The sequence below is a fragment of the Panicum virgatum genome, chromosome 9K, assembly GCF_016808335.1.
Source record: "Panicum virgatum strain AP13 chromosome 9K, P.virgatum_v5, whole genome shotgun sequence".
NCBI lineage: Eukaryota > Viridiplantae > Streptophyta > Magnoliopsida > Poales > Poaceae > Panicum > Panicum virgatum.
Genome location: NC_053144.1, coordinates 61,118,167 through 61,134,833, shown reverse-complemented (window position 1 = coordinate 61,134,833; position 16,667 = coordinate 61,118,167). Strand labels below are relative to the sequence as shown.

At 49.3% G+C, this 16,667-nt stretch overlaps 3 protein-coding genes and 1 non-coding gene across 5 annotated transcripts; 2 read left to right on the top strand and 2 right to left on the bottom strand.

The window, feature by feature from the left end:
• Window positions 1-269: 269 nt before the first annotated feature.
• On the top strand, window positions 270-3,636 carry LOC120646683 (endo-1,4-beta-xylanase 5-like). Its single transcript, XM_039923102.1, has 6 exons — window positions 270-541; window positions 653-684; window positions 1,594-1,750; window positions 1,835-2,007; window positions 2,111-2,212; window positions 2,354-3,636. The coding sequence occupies exons 1-6, from the start codon at window positions 439-441 to the stop codon at window positions 3,476-3,478; spliced, it is 1,692 nt and encodes a 563-aa protein (XP_039779036.1). The 5' UTR covers window positions 270-438; the 3' UTR covers window positions 3,479-3,636.
• A 1,201-nt stretch (window positions 3,637-4,837) lies between these two features.
• Window positions 4,838-5,032, bottom strand: LOC120653140. Its single transcript, XR_005666821.1, has one exon. It is a non-coding gene; the product is annotated as a U2 spliceosomal RNA (small nuclear RNA).
• Window positions 5,033-5,209: 177 nt separating this feature from the next.
• Window positions 5,210-9,749, top strand: LOC120646682 (calmodulin-lysine N-methyltransferase-like). 2 transcript variants are annotated; one of them, XM_039923100.1, is made up of 7 exons: window positions 5,210-5,415; window positions 6,269-6,488; window positions 6,704-6,783; window positions 7,433-7,493; window positions 8,394-8,509; window positions 8,670-8,802; window positions 9,180-9,749. In XM_039923100.1, exons 1-7 carry the CDS (start codon window positions 5,289-5,291, stop codon window positions 9,466-9,468), a joined length of 1,026 nt encoding a protein of 341 aa, XP_039779034.1. In that variant the 5' UTR covers window positions 5,210-5,288; the 3' UTR covers window positions 9,469-9,749. The 2 variants fall into 2 exon arrangements, with proteins under 2 accessions (XP_039779034.1, XP_039779033.1); XM_039923099.1 differs by having other exon boundaries at window positions 5,211-5,415; window positions 6,266-6,488.
• A 3,542-nt stretch (window positions 9,750-13,291) lies between these two features.
• LOC120646681 (thaumatin-like protein 1) lies at window positions 13,292-16,253 on the bottom strand. Its single transcript, XM_039923098.1, has 3 exons — window positions 15,586-16,253; window positions 14,810-15,497; window positions 13,292-13,985 (listed from the first exon to the last, which is right to left on the bottom strand). The coding sequence occupies exons 1-3, from the start codon at window positions 15,641-15,643 to the stop codon at window positions 13,739-13,741; spliced, it is 993 nt and encodes a 330-aa protein (XP_039779032.1). The 5' UTR covers window positions 15,644-16,253; the 3' UTR covers window positions 13,292-13,738.
• Between the last annotated feature and the right edge of the window lie 414 nt (window positions 16,254-16,667).

Genomic DNA, 16,667 nt, shown 5'->3' with positions numbered 1-16,667 from the left:
AGTGCTTGGCTAGGCCCGGCGCAGGAGCGCACCACAAGGCCACCCGCACCGAACCGGGGGCAGCGCGCTGGGATTGCGTGCGGAGGCAGCCAGCCTCCGAGGACCAGGCGTACGTGAGGAAAGCGCCGTGGGCGCCCGCGCCGGCCCGTGACCGCGGCGGCCAATGGCGGGCCGCCGGGTGCGGAGAGGGCGCGCGCGCGGCCTCGCCCGAGTGCTGGAGCCGAGTGCCATGTGGCCGGGCTATATATAGCGCGCCACGGCTCCTTGCTCTGATCACGACCCGTGTGTGTGCTGTCTGCTGTGTGTGTGGCCTCGGTTGCTCGCTAGCTGCTGCTAGCTTCCTCCTCTCGCTAGCTGCTGCTTGCTTGCTCCTCCATAGCCCGCAGCTTGAAGCCTTGAGCAGAGGAGGAGGTCGAGCTCGCTCGTTCGGTCGCGGCGATGGGGAAGCCTCGCCTCGCTCCGCGTGCCGCGGCGGGGTTCGTCGTCGTGCTGTGGATGCTGCTGCATTGCGGCAGCGAGCTCGTCGCTGCGGTGCCTCCTGGTCAGTGGGGTTACCTGCTCTGCTGCTCATCCTCCACACCTCGCTCCCTCTCCTCCTCTCTCTCAAGCGTACAAGTAACTGACGTTGTTTGAACTTCCTGTTGAAATGCAGATGGCTGGTACGGCTACTCCGCCTATTCTGACGTAAGTCGTCTCTCTCTCTCTCTCTCTCTCTCTCTCTCTCTCTCTCTCTCTCTCTCTCTCTCTCTCTCTCTCTCTCTCTCTCTCTCCAGAATTAGCAAGCTTTCTGCCCATTCTGTCGCCATGCATGAGTAACAGCAAGCTCGTTAAACCGTTAACTGTTCACTAAAACTGCAATGCACCTGGCGGTTCTTGCATCGTTATCAAAGACCATTCCGGTGACCACACCCCAAATAACCAATGCCATTAGAGAACTAGGCAGCAGAGGATGAACCGTAGGAAGATGACGAAGCTTTTTTTTTTGAAATATTGAAGATGACGAAGCTCAAAGCCACTGCTGGACCACAACAATTCAACAGATGGTTCGTTCCTCCCTGCAAGGCCACAACCCACATGATCCTCCCCTCCGGCTATTCCAGTTTTGTTCCCATGCGTGCGCAGTGCGCTGGGGGCACCCCACAGCCCCCACCAGCATCTCCTACCTACCACCTGCTAGCATCCCATAAACATTATCGCACGGAACCAGATGACACAAAACTATACTACGCTTCTCTGAATTTTTTAGGCATGGACCACAGCTAATAAGCCCTGGGATCAGTGGGATGGTAGGGAGTCTCCTGATCAAGTGATCATGCATCGGCCCGTCTTGTTTGTTCGATGCTCTTCTCTGAAGCCAAGCCCTTGCAAGGCGCCAAGCAGCAGCGCCAAACTGTGCAGGGGGGGCGAACATGCGTTTCTGGGCCGACCGAGTGACCAACCGACGCTTAGGTGTACACGCTTAGCTGCGGCTTTCTGTGTGCGTGGCGTGTCATCCGTCGCTGTCAGGCACTTGATTGTCAATGTGTTTAAGCTTGATAGAATAGTTTTGCTTTAACTGTCGTGATTGGGATTTATTTGCTGCATGGCGTGCAGTGCAGAGGGCAGCCGGAGCCGGCGCTGTACAACGGCGGCATCCTCAAGTTCGGCAACAGCGACGACCCGGACGGCTACCGCACGACGGAGACCGGCGTCTTCTCCCCGGCGTTCGTGGTCTACAACCTCAACAAGACCACCATGTACACCTTCTCATGTGAGCTCGGCCGCCGCCCCTGCCCGCATGTCGTCCTCCCCCTTTGCAGTCATGTGAGCTTCAATAATTTGCGGCATCGTGCAGGCTGGGTGAAGCTGGAAGGCGCCTCCAACGCTCTGATCACTGCGAGGCTGGCGCCGGACAACACCGGCGCGAGGTGCATCGGCACGGTTCTCGCCAGGAGCGACTGCTGGGCCTTCGTCAAGGGCGGCTTCGTCCTCGACTGGCCAACGCAGACCGCCGTCATCTTCTTCCAGGTGCATATCGTCGCATCTGACGAGCTCCACACAGAAAGTTCATTCAGAAATCTGAATTGCTCGCTGATCTCTTTTTGCTCTGTACGTGTGTGTGTGTGCCCAGAACGCTGACAAGACGCCCATGAAGATCACCGTCGCCAGCGGGTCGCTGCAGCCGTTCACGACGGACCAGTGGGCGATGCACCAGCAGGACACCATCCGGAAGGTAATTAACGTGTCGAGATGACCCGGCCGAGCAGCTTATCAGCTCGTTCTTGGACGCGACTCAGAAATCCTGATCTGCTTATTTATTAAAAAAATTAAAGAAAGAAATTCTGATCTGCTTCACTCGATCTGTTGGCCGCAGAGGAGGAAGCGCGTGGCGACCATCCACGTGGCCGACCCGCAGGGCGCCCGCGTGGTGGGCGCGTCCGTTTCCGTGCAGCAGACCGCCAAGGACTTCCCGATCGGGTCGGCGATCGCGTCCACCATCCTGGGCAACCAGGCGTACCAGAAGTGGTTCGTGGACCGCTTCAACGCGGCGGTGTTCGAGGACGAGCTCAAGTGGTACTCGACGGAGCCCACGTCGGGGCTCCTCCGCTTCGACGTGCCGGACCAGATGCTGGCGTTCGTGCGCTCCCACCGCGTGATGGTGCGCGGCCACAACATCTTCTGGGAGAACCAGGACGCGACGCCGCGGTGGGTCAAGAACCTGACCTCGCCGGACGACCTCCGCGCCGCCGTGAACGCGCGCATCCAGGGCCTCATGACCCGCTACCGCGGCGAGTTCGCGCACTGGGACGTCAACAACGAGATGCTCCACTACAACTTCTACGAGCAGCGGCTGGGGCCCAACGCGTCCATGGAGTTCTTCAGCGTGGCGCAGGACGCCGACCCGCTGGCGACGCTCTTCATGAACGAGTACAACGTGATCGAGACCTGCGACGACCCCTTCTCCACCGTGGACACGTACGCGGCCAAGCTCAGGGAGCTCCGCGCCGGGGGCGCCATCCTGGAGGGGATCGGGCTGGAGGGCCACTTCTCCAGGCCCAACATCCCGCTGATGCGCGCCATCCTGGACAAGCTCGCCACGCTGGGGCTCCCCATCTGGTTCACCGAGATCGACATCAGCAGCAAGTTCGACGCGCAGACGCAGGCGGCGTACCTGGAGCAGGTGCTGCGGGAGGCGTACGCGCACCCGGCGGTGAGCGGGGTGATGCTGTGGACGGCGCTGCACCCCAGCGGGTGCTACCAGATGTGCCTCACCGACTGGGGCCTCAACAACCTGCCCACGGGGGACGTCGTCGACCGCCTGCTCAACGAGTGGCGGACGCTGCAGGCCGGCGGCCAGACGGACGCGCACGGCGCCTACAGCTTCAGCGGATTCCTCGGGGAGTACATCCTCACGGTCACCTACAACAACAGGACGACGCAGTCCACCTTCTCGCTCTCGCCGGGCGATGAGACCAGGCACATCAACGTCCAGATGTAACTGCCTACCAGGCACCAGCCCTCGTGCTGTTCTGGGAGCGTCTCTCCTGACTCCGTCGTCCCATACGGGTAGTGTGATGTATGCAACGGCTTACTACTAGCTAATGTAGTGTTTGTATAAGTGATTGCTGTGGAAGAAATTTCACATGGTTCCCATCCTGTCATGTGTGGAATTTAGATCAATTTTATTTGTTGATACTTCCTCGGTTAGTGAGAAAAAATATACACGGACACTTGGGCCAGACATCACACTTCAAGACTGGAGACGAGGCCCAAACAGAAAACAAGGCTGGCCAAATAGAAATAGAAAGGCCCGATAAGGGTCCCATTAAAAATTTGGCAAAAGTCTATTTTACCTCCTCCAACTATCACCAAAGTTTGGTTTTCCTCCTACAACTATAAAACCGGGTATTTCACCTCCCTCAACTTTTCAAACCGTCCATTTTACCTCCCTCGAGCGGTTTTGAAGGCTGTTTGCTACCGTAACCGTAATTTTGTCTTTTTCTTTTTTAAAAAAATTCAGTTGAATCTTTGAAAAATCATAGTAAATCACAAAAAAATCATAAAATAGAAAATTCAATTTTGTTGGACTCCACACGAGTAGATATACGCAGTGAATATATTATATGGTATACTTTAGTATAATTTTTTTACTGTAACTTTAGATATATACTTTTCTATAATTAATTTATAACTACAGTTTTCGTCGTCCCATTATGGTGAAATTTTTACGGTGAGCTAATCATTATATGATTGAGCTATAGTAAACATTTTATGATTATTAGATCATGTTTGACTGATCTATAGATTTATCTATATAAACTAGATAAATCTATAGAAAAATCTAGACGAATCTATAGATAAATCTATAGATCAGTCATACATGATCTAATAATCATAAAATTTTTACTATAGCTCAATCATATAATGATTAGGCCACCATAAAAATTTGACCATAATGGGACGACGAAAACTGTAGCTATAAATTAATTATAGAAAAATATATATCTAAAGTTACAGTAAAAAAATTATACTAAAGTATACCATATAATATATTCACTGTATATATCTACTCGTGTGGAGTCCAACAAAATTAGATTTTCTATTTTATGATTTTTTTGTGATTTACTATGATTTTTCAAAGATTCAACTGAAATTTTTTTAAAAAAAGAAAAAGACAAAACTACGGTTACTGTAGCAAACAGCCTTCAAAACCGCTCGAGGGAGGTAAAATGGACGGTTTGAAAAGTTGAGGGAGGTGAAATACCTGGTTTTATAGTTATAGGAGGAAAACCAAACTTTGGTGATAGTTGGAGGAGGTAAAATAGACTTTTGCCTAAAAATTTTTATTGCGAATTGGGCGGGGTGCGCCAGGCTAGGGCAGTAGTGCAAAGCCCAAGCGACGCCTAAGGGCCCAGTGGCAAGCCACTATGATGGACCCTCCCCTTAAAAAATTAATTTAATATCGAAGTGAGCACATGGCCCACATATCAGATATTAAACTGATAAGAACAGATACTACACTTGATCTTAGCCAAAAGGCCGAGAAAGGTATGAGTTGAAAGAGTGCCCTGGAACTCCTTTTAGGCACGCTCTCCGGCTCCGCTCGCTGAAACCCGCCGAGGTGGGACTAAAACTGAAGCGTCGCACAGACGCACAGCGCATCGCATGCTCTGTTTGATATTGGGCCGTGTGGGCTGCCAATTTGGAATCCCACCAACCCCGTACGAGCCCTCCGATCCACACAAAATAGACGCCTTCCTAGCCTTGCTGGATCTCTCTCTATCTCTCTCGTCGAGCTCGGAGCTCCCATGGACTCTTCCTCGTCGCCGGCGCCGCCGCAGGCACCCGCTCGATCCCGTGGCAGCTCCAATGCCTCTCAGCGGTGGAGCATCCTTCGCCGCGCCCTGCTCGCTCGTTCCTCCTCGCGCGCCCCAGGTTCCGCCGATCTCCTCCCCTTCTCCGCGCCCCATGTCCGACACTTGCGTCTGCCTCGTTCTAACGTAGCATAAGGAAAGTCATGCCGTTTATGTAGCATTCGATGCCCGTCATCGGCCGATCCAAAAGGACGAGAAGACCTCCTGCGTAGATGATAGGGCACAAGTCAGCTTGCTCGTGCAACGCTGTCGTTTCTTGTGCTGCCACAGGATAATTCTAGCATGCGATTTGAGCTCTTGACACGCTGATACACACTCTGGTAATGTTTGGGACTACTGATGGCAGGGGAATGATGCACAAACTTACGGGGGCATGTCCTGTTTGATGGTTACCTAGTTAAAGCCTTAAGGGAGTCAGTATGGTCTGATTTGGAGTTTTAAAACTTGCTTGAACGAAATGTATCTAGAGATCTTGCTTCAGTAGTATATACTTTGGGCAAATATGGTGGTTCACCTTCAAAATCAATGTTCCCATGAAAGTGTGTATGTGCATTTTACCTGCTAAATTTCATTTTAGTTGTGGGCACTTTTACCGGTTAACTATTCACCTACAAACTACACTTGCTGGTTTCTGAGTGTATGAGCATACAGGCTATGAATGATTTGTTTTTGGTCCTCAGTTTCATATAGAAGCACTTTGGAACCATTAAATGTAAGTTGATTTATTTTACCATATTTGGCCAGAAGGCAATGGTAGTTTGCCCCTCTCAGTACTTCGGCAATTTGCATAGAATAATTTAATTGTATATCTTTGTTATTATTTCCTTTATTTTCAACATGGCAATTTTGAGCTGTTTGAATTGCATGGTTCTATTGCATAAGCAGCTCATAATTGCTAATTTTCCATGCAGAAGGAACGTCTAGGGACCAGGATATCAAAGATGGTACCATCAACATTTCAAGAAAGGCCTCACGTGGCTTTAACCTGATTGAATGCCATTCATTGCCAATTTCACGGCTAATGAAATCACTTGAGAATTCAAGTAATGGAAATGAAAATGATTTGGGATGCCAAAAGGATGTTTGTGTATTTTATAAGCTGCCTTGTGGAGGTTCCTCTAAACTTAATCTAGTGTAAGTAATCTACTGTTTGCCCCTAGTGTACTGGCGTACTGTATATAGTTTTTCCCTATCTTCATTTTCCCTGATATAATTGGGAATCATATTGTTTTCTCGCCAGTAAGCCCTGTGCGTAACTACACATTTAACTAGCCATCATGAAGTGTTCAACCAGCTAGAAAGGTTGGCACATATTTGCAGTTGGTTATTATTTTAGTGCATGATTCCAGATACAGAAGAGAGGATTCCCTTGAACTAAATGACATTGAAGCTTCGAACAGATACAACATCGATACTACTGGACTAGTATGTAAGTTTTGTTCAAGCAAGTTTTTTTTTTTCTGTTGCCATACGCAATGTGATTCTATCTATCTACAATTCTACATCAACTCACGTGTATGGTCATGTTTATTGCGTTTTTCAGATTGTTGTCTATTAACTCTTGCCAGATGTTTTTAGTTTTGCTGTTTTCTATGGAAATAGGAAGGCTCTTGCGTAGAAAAGAAATGAAAACATATGCATATTGTGAACTTTGGCGTCTTGGCCACTTTGCAGAATACGGCTATTTACATACTGTTTTGTCCAAGAAAGGCGATTGATACAATCCCTCTATGCAAAGCATCTTTTCCTTCTTCGACTAAAATTGTACTCCTACACACCTAATGAACTTTAGAACTTATCTAATACAAAGTTTATTGTACTTGCTTCATAGACTATACTCTCCAGTCATTAAGCACTTAAGATTGGATATGGCTGACTTTAGAAGTAGGAGTGCTATAAAAAATCAGTATATAATTGCGAGATCAGTAAAAGAGTTGAAAGTGCCATGCTATTCTGAATTTCCTTTGGTTCTTCCACTTTTTCATGTTATACCCTTCATAGAATCCAAGTTCAGTTCTAAGTTGATTTCAAAAAAAAAAGGTTCAGTTCTAAGTTTGCATGTGTTTTTCCCCCTGAAGGTTGTTGGCCATCAGAAGAGGTCCTTGCCTACTACTGTATTAACCACTCAGACATGTTCAGGTTTGTTGTGTCTTGTTAATTGCGAGATCTATTACACATGTGTCATTCCTGCATTAGTATGCCTTTTTTGGGGAAAAGAACCTTTAACTGATTTGGCACAGCATGCTGGAGTCAGGCGATTTGTAGTTGTGTTTTGCACGGGATCACAAATTCTCCACTTTAAGTCCTCCAACTTAGGCACTCAATGTTGTTGGATTTGGCTCTAAACCTTTTTTAGGGATTCAAGGACCTAAGTGAATTTCTTATTCAACCAGTGTTGGGTTTTAGTGAATAAATAGGCTGACCTGGCTTCTGTGTAACCTACGACGGGTGGAATTAGGATTGGGGCAACCACAGTCCACAGATTTGGGCGTGGCCAAACAGGACCATAGTCCATAGAGGTACATTACCCTTTTTTTTATGCAAGCATGTCCTTCTCGACAAGCAGTGTGGCCTTCTAGGACAACCTGTTAGACAAATGTACAGGATATACAGGTCCTTATTCATGCAAATATTTTCAAAAGTTGTTTAGATAAATTCATCAGAGGTTTAAGCTGAGTTTGGTTTTACAGTTAAATTCTTACCCTAGTTTTTTGTCCATGCTATTTTTCATCATATATTTTGTTTTCGATGAGATCAAGAGCAGAAAATGGACAGATATCTGAGAGCTGCGTCCTGTGTTAGCTCATGATTTTTGCAACAGTGCACAATTTTCTTGTGTTGCAAAACTTTATTTATATGAAGAATTGTAAATACCTTTTGTTCTGCCATATTGGGCAATAGTCTAAATGTAAAGCTTTTGCATAATAGTGTGGTTCATTGAAAGCTTTTTCCATGATTACAGAGTAGTTCATTTCTACTTTAACTAAAACCAGTTTCTATTATATTTATCCCATAATTGAATTGTTTAATTCATTCTAGGGCCAAGAAAGTGCTTGAACTTGGATCTGGTTATGGATTGGCTGGGTTTGTTATTGCAGCCTGTACAAATGCTGATGAGGTTGTTATTTCTGATGGAAACCCGCAAGTAGTTGGATGTATCCTTCCCAATTTCATGTATGCACAATTGAGTTTTTGCTAATTTTTGTAAATGGCGCAGAAAATCAGATTTGATTACTCCCACGTATTAATCTTTTATGGTCTTTGTTTTAATTTTTCAAAAGCACATTGTGCCCTTTGTAAGCCATTAACCCGCAGATATTCAGAAGAACATATCCATCAATGCAGAAACTTTTGGTGAAACAAAGGTTAAGTCTATGATACTGCATTGGGACAAAGAGCAAGCTTCAGAAATGTTGAATACTTTTGACATCATTGTTGCAAGTGACTGGTATGTTCAACCCTTTTGATACTTTGTAATTATTGAATGCTGATTTTCTTGTCAATCCTGTACCTGCTTGCTGTTTTCTCAATTCTCATGTGTCAGTGATACGCTGTGAGGGTGATATTCTGTGAGGCTGTTAATTTGGTATTCAGCAATGCATCTAACCAGCTAGTGTTTTTTTTTATTTAGTAATATATGGCTTGGAGCTCCTTCTTACCATCTTTCTGTAAATGAATGTTTCAGAAGCTGTACCTTGTAGCGGTTGGTTGATTTCATCTGTACTTTGATTGCACCGTGCATCCTTGCTAGTAATAAACAATTGTTAGGTTAATAAGTTCCATTTGATTTGAATTTTCTTATTCACATTTTGCTTGGTCCTGCAGCACATTTTTCAAGCAATTCCATCAAAGCCTTGCCCAGACAGTCAAATCCTTGCTGAAGCATTCAGCAACCTCACAGGCCGTCTTCCTGAGCCCCAAAAGAGGTGATTCACTCGACAAGTTCCTGGGAATAATTAAAGAGAATGGGCTTAATTGTGAGTTGATAGATAATTATGATCCTACTGTCTGTAATCTGCACAAAAAATATGAGGCTGGTGATGACAGAACCTGGCCCAATTATGACAAGGAGCATTGCTACCCTCTGCTGGTTAGAATTAGCTCATTTTGTTAGTAGTCATTTTAGGATATTTTTGTTTCATTGGAAAATCCGTTTACAATTCATTAGCTTTACCTGTTATTTAATCTACTCCATCCAGCACCATAGTGTAAACCGAAGTTGGATATTGATTGGACATTTCAAATCCCCCCCCCCCCCTTCTCATTCCAGTTGCAAACAAACCTTTCCTCATCTGACAGGCTTCCATGACATCACTGATATAAAGTTCATGTGTGACATGTAACCATGCATTATTTTCATAAGATGATATGACATTATGTTGCAAGTTGTTGCCATTGTGTATTCAAGTCCTCTGTCCTCATTATGATTTTACAGACACCCTTCATCGTGGCTTGTTTGTCTAATAAGATAGCAGGTTGCAGGTTGAAAGTAATGTTATTCGTTGCCGCTTTCTATGACTTTTCATCTGCTAAGCTGAAGTATTGACTAACAATGATTGAGGACTTGTGTTATCTTAATCTAGTGGTTACTGCATTACAGCACCGAAATTGGTTTATTGTCTGATGCTCTGATGCTGCGTCTGTGTGACAAGTATCCTCTCAAATTTTCTTTTCAAATGCAATTGGTTCCTAGGCTGTTGCAAACTCTTCATGGTTGCTGACTGGATGAAAGCGATCTTCAGAGATGCCAGCAAGGGTTCATGGAAAACTGCATAGCTGCTAATGCTCTTGAACTTTGTTTTGCCAGCAAGTGCATGATCCACATCCTTCTGCATCTGAGTTTATTCATGAGTGGATTCAGAATAGTTTTCATCATGTGTTACCTATCTCGGTTCATAGAACTAAGCACGTTATAGACCTCATGAACCTCTTTTTATGCGATATGATTGCCTTATTTGGTCTCGATGAATCTGAGCATACAAATGCTCATAGTTATCGGGAGTAATCAAGAATACAAGACACGGTTTGTAACTGATGAGTACTCTCTGAAGGGTCGTCAAGGACTCAAGGCGTAGTCATCCCAGTGAGGCTTTCGGCAGTTGCTTAGGTGGTCCATTTTCGGTTGATGCTAGGTGTATTGTTCTTATCAATCCCCATCTATGAACTTTGCATAGGTACCCTAGGATCGGTGGATATTTTCATGACGAATGATTATTTTTGTTTAATAGGTTCCGTGAACATAGTGGCACTTCCCCAAAGCAACAGCTCCTTTTTCTCTCCTCTTTCCATTGCTACGCCATTACAAGAAAAGCCTCCGACAAATCGTTTTCTTCTTGTGTCGTTGACGCCATGTGCGAGCTTACACGACCTGTCAAAAGTATGACCTTCACACGCTTTTTGATACAAATACACTAATGTGCTCAATCTGCTTCTTCCTGAAGTGAGACTGAGGATGCATTGAAACTACTGCCAAATGTTAGAATGTCCATGGAACTGCCTATGTTTTTGTAATAATGCATTCTTGTTGCCTGCTACTGCTAGTTTCTGAATTTCATCAAGTATATCATGTTAGGGCAAGGTCTCAGTGTTCTCCCCTAACTTAGTACATATTTATGGAACGTAGAAACGCATTGAAAATGACCGTGTATGTTAGCACAATTACGCCCATAATCTAATAATCAAGAGCAAAGCGGTAGTATGCTATCGCTAAGCATGTGGGACACCGATGCAGAACAGGACATTCCTTAGCGATGGACCAGTAGAAGGTAGCCTCTGCTAACTGTCGTCGGCATGCACCCGTTCCATTCCTTTTTTCGCCGTTCCCTGTTCACCTTTCTTCTTTACAAGCATCCCTGTCGTGCCCAAAGGATCCTCGATCTTTTAGCATCTTTTTATCGCGGGATTGTTGTCAGTACACTCAACTTTTGACTCAAGATTCCTCCGTCCGGTTTAACAAACCTCAATTACAGCTAAACCTGTCCTACTTTCAGAGCTTCGGTTGCTAAACGACTGGGAGTCAACGAAAAGGCGAACCCTTCGTTCACGAGGGTGCAACTAGGCAACCACAATGCCCAATGGACATTGGACAACAACTTGCAGAAGCAATGGGAGTTAGCAAAGAAAGGTGACAATGCTAGCTGCTGCCTTACAACTAATGCTGAATCACACACACACACACACACATGAATCAGAAAGCTCCTTTTGCTGCAGGCAGTGCAGGGCCCTGGTGTATCTTTTCTACTAATAGGCAGCTAACTGAGGCGCAGATGCTGTCGTAGTAGCTGTGCTTGTACTCTGATCGGTGATTTCTGAGGCACCGTCGCGTATCAGAATCGGCACTTTGGCAAGCAAGCACCCCTTGTGAGCGAGAGAACTGAAAGAGACGACCGGGTCGGTGGCCGGTCAGCGTCGCGGTCACCGGACAGCCTCATGTGCCGGCCCGGCATTACCTCGTCTCGTTTCCTTTCATCCTAACCGGCGCCTGCTTAATGTCACATGAGGCCGGGCCTCGCGTCAGGTTCATGTCAATTGCCGGATCTCCGGCGGTTACGGCGAACATGGCCGTCACTGTCTCGCTGCTGTTTAAAAACTGGCCAGTTTGGGGAGGAAAAGACTACTGAAGTGTGCTGTAATCGCTAAGCTGAGGACGCCCGTCTCATCCTTTTCGTCAGCAGGCAGCATGTACGTCGTGTCGATCTGAAAGGAGGTTTCTCTGAGAGTTCGGCAATGGTGACTTGATTACTGAACGCAGGGGCTGGGTGTTAGGTATGACCCGGAACTAGGTGCCTTTAGCTAACTTCTGAAGCAAGATCACAAGGCCAGCAGTTGGTGCGATTAGATGTTGGGTCTAGGTACGCACCAGAACAGAACAGAACTGTACACGCCTGCACCTCACCAGAGCATGCCATCGCGTCTAGTTCCTGGTGCTGAACGGTGAACGCAACCCCTAGCGCCGCTGCCTTCTGAAGTCTGTCTGCGTCAGTAGCAGCACAATCGTACCACCAATTGCCGAGTTGACATGGCAGTAGCAGCATAATCGTACTGCTAACTGCCAAGCTGACAGTGCTTAGTACTACTTCTCTTGGTGGGCTATCACAGATCGCATCAACGACAGCAGAGGAGGAGGCGGCCACTACGCTGGCGCTGAAAGGCGATCGGCCTAGGCCTGCCTGATAAGACGCCGCTCAGAAACCAAACCCCGATCATGGGCAGGGCAGGCATGAACGCCCCGGGCACCACCGATCCTTCTTCCTTTGGCTTCACTCAAAAGCAGTGGACCTGACCGGATCAGTGGCCATCACGGCATCACCACGCCCATGTCCACCCCACCCCACCACGCCCGCACCCCACCTGTGGCATCTGATTGATCGGCGCGCACAGGTGGCGGCGCGTCTTCTCCCATGTGCCGGACGCCGAGGCCTGCGTCACCAGTGTACGCTACTTTAAAGTGGCACCGGTACAATACGATTGGCAAATTAGCATTAGTATTCTAGCATTTCAGTCCATGCCTTAGCAGGCCATTAGGTTTTCCTTTAGCTGTTGATTGGGGCACTACACGTTCAGGTAGCCATCAAGATCATCTCTTCCTGCACGGCTTGAGAAAATGTTTCAAATGGTTCTTCAAAAAAAATAAAATGTTTCAAATGCAGCAGGAGCGTTCGGTGGCCTGTCCGGGAGATAGTGCACCCTCCACGTCTCTGAAAACGGCCGTTCGGTGCCAGCAACCACTGCAGGCCCGGCCCGCCGGCCCGGACGGGGCGGCTTCAAAGAGGCATAGCGTAGGGACTCCCCGTAGCAGGTGTGCGTTCCCGTCCGTTGAATGATGCGAGCTGCTAGTAGTGATGGACTTTTGTTAGCCTGATGATCCGTGGACCGTGGTGCGCAAGTGTTGGTTGGTTCGCCACTAGCGCCTGATGGCCGGAGTGTCGAGTGCTGAGTGCGTGCACAATCATTGCTCTCTCTTTGGTTACCTGCGGGACAATCTTCTTGTACATTTTCTTTCTTTCTTTTTCCTGAACACAACGGCACAGACCCAAAAAGAAGAAGAAGAAGAAGACGGCGAGTTTTACAAATGGCGTGATGCGATCCTGGTCAAATCGAATCATATCATCCCATCCCCACGAACGCACAAACCGGCCCCAGCCCCGGCCACGGCCAGCCCCACCGCCGCACCGCGCGCGACACACCAACCGCCCTTCTTCCGTCGAGCTGCTCGCCGTCGGCGTCGGCGTCGGCAGCGGCCGGCCGCCGAGCGCGCCCCGCGGCACCTCGCTTTGCTCCGGTGGCCCGCCCGCGCGCGCGACGCCCGCTTCTTTTGACCAAAAGTTTCGCTTCACTTGGTGTGACGGGTTCGGTTGGTTTGGTTGGGTGCCGCCGCTGCTAGGCTATAGCAGGAGCCCGAGGAGCAGGAGCGGCGCGAGCGGCGAGGCCCGGAGCGCGAGCCCCGGCACCGGCGGCGCGGCCGACGCGTCGCCCGTGGCGAGGCTGGCGAGCCACGAGTTGTCGCCCAGCATCACGCCCTGCCCGTCCGGGCCGCCTTGCTGCCCGCCCGCCGTCCTCGGCATCTGCGGCGTCGCCCCCGGCAGCGTCGGTGGCGCCGTAGTCGCTCCAGGCCCGCCCGACGATTTCACGCTGCACGTTTTTGTCAAAAGAAAAAGGGACAGGCAGTCAGTGAAAAAGAACGCCTAGTAAATCTACTGAAAGTAACCTTTGCGCGTGCCTTTTAACCCTTTCTGCAGAGTAAATATTCCGTACCGTCATTTCAAAATAGAAAATATATTCCCTACTGCCGTCGTGAAGGCAGCAGCTACGGTTTGTTTTGCGTACCCTTTCTGCCCTGACCTCACGAGATAGGAATGAAACCGACTGGCCTATCCCACCACGACGTTGACATGTAAACCGGCAGCAGTAAAAAGGATCCACACCGGGGGTCAAACCTCTCGTTAACAAGTTAAGCACCAAAGGAAATGGGCGGCAAGATCCTCTGCGCATCAACCTAATGAGATTATGCTTACCATCTTCGATCCAGGCCAACGATCACATCACATTGCAACCCTCCAAACCTCTCGCTCTCACTGCCCCATTCTGCTCCACTTGAGAATCTTTTTTTTCTTTCCAAAAATCAGTTTTTTTAAAAAAATCAGATTTTAGTAGCGTGGCGTATTGCACCTGCACTCATTTTCTATGCATTTAAATAGGACAGATAAGGTGATGTGGCGCGCTCAATGCTCCACCCATGACCACGCACCAACCACTACAGGTACACGACGGCTCCGTGCCGCCGTAGCCAATTCAATTCATTGCCGCGGCCCGACTCTACGTACGCGCCAATCTCGCGAGCATTTATTGTGGTCATCGGAGGAATTTAAGTTAATTACTGGAGCGCAGTGGCGTGCGAAGTGAACCGTGGCCATGTGAGGCGGAGGGGGATGGAGAAGAGAGCTAGCGGACCGGACCTCGGGGTGGCGACGGGGCAGAAGGTGACGGTGTAGTCGCGGCCGCCGCCGCAGGTGAAGGTGCTGGTGGGGTCGTCGTAGGCGTAGCTGTACGACTTGGGGCACGCCGACTTGAACACCTGCGAGTAGGGCGTGGGGCGGCAGGTGTTGGGGTTGGCGTACGCGCCGCTGCAGCAGTACTCGGGCTTGCCGAAGGCGTCGCAGGCGCTGCGGCACCCGGCGCCGCCCTCGGTGCGGAGCTCCGAGGGGCACCGCGCGTTCAGGTCCGCCGTGCACCCGGCCGCCGCGCACGTCGTCGCGCCCGTCGCGCCGCCCGCGGGCTCGATCAGGATCGGCAGGTTGTACCCGTCCACCAGGCTCACGTCGTAGAAGTCGTCGCCGTTGCCGCCGGCGAGCGTGAACTCGGCCAGCGTCGCGGGGGTCGCCGCGTTCTGCCCGTTGCACTCCAGGGAGCCCGACCCGCAGTCGCCCGTGGCGCACACCATCCTCCCGCCGCCGTCCTGCGCGCAGCCGGTGCGCGCCCAGACGCGGCCGGACCAGCCCGACGGCGCCGGCACCGCGCGGGACGCGCCCGGCGGCAGCACGAAGCCCGTCGGGTCCAGCCTCGAGCTCCCGGCGTTCGACTGGATGCCCGGCCACACCGTCCCCGTGCACCGGTTCACGAACGTGAAGGTCGCAGCCCTCCCCTCTGCACCCAAAGCCGTCGATTCAGCTCACCATTACAGGAATTCCATTATTACTTCTCAAAGAAATTACTCTTCAGCAATCGAAATTACCTCTGAGGAATATGCAAATCAGAACAAGAAGGACGACGAAAACTCTTGCAATTCCCATGTCCTCGGAGCAATGCAGCTCTGCGTGGTGGGTGGCAATGGCAATTGGCTTGAGCAAGAAGAGGTATATAATGTCAGCACAGTTGACAGTACAGTGGCTACAAAGCAATCAGTACAAGTAGAGGCAGTCCAGCTCCGGCACTGCTACTTTAGTACAGTGGTTAGAGTGGAGTGGGATAGGCGAGGAAGCTAGACGACTAGACAGGGCTGGGCGAGACGGAAGAGCCACCGCCCATAAACTATCAGGATTAGGACGAGGGATGGAGACGGGTGGAGCGGAGAAGAAGGGGGAATCCGAGCACTCCCTCTTGGGCTACACTTATAGCTCAAGCCTCAAGAGAGTCAGTTTGCTAACTCGCTTTCCGCCCAGTATAATCATGCTTTCTTCAGCAAAGTGAATACGGCCTGATTGGATTCAGATGCCCTTTTGCCCTGCAATTTGCAGTGGGAAGCGTAGCTCTGCTCTAATCGCCCTGTGCAGTTTCCAGGATGGATGGGAGCATGGTGGCTTGGTGCTCGGTGATGTCCGTATCTTTTAGCAGAAAGGCGTCGATCGCGATGAGATTTAGTGGAAGGGTGACAGGTATGGCTGAACCAACGTCCGTGGCCTGTGGGGGATTAGAGGATAACATTAGGAAATGGAGGACGTTGTCCGAGCTGTTCTGCCGGTAATCATGGTGGGTAAATGCAGCAAAGCTAACACACCTTTGAAGTCCCGGTGGTCAGGGCCTGCGTTGCATGTGCAGACGATAATAACAAGGTAGTTGGCCTGTCCGATTTCCGAAACGAGTAGTACAAGGTGCTGAAAGAGAAATGGAAGCCGAAGAACCGAGGCGGCAAGCTATTGGTAATCAGCTCCCCAACATTGTGTCCCGTTCCTGAAAACGATTTGATTGTGATATCTCGATTATGAATGTGTACAGTCTGAATTGTTTGTTGGGGAAAAATAGAAGGAAATGAAATGAAAATACAGGAGCAGTAATGCAGCAGCGCAAAGAAAAGCACTGAAAGAAAATGGATGGCTC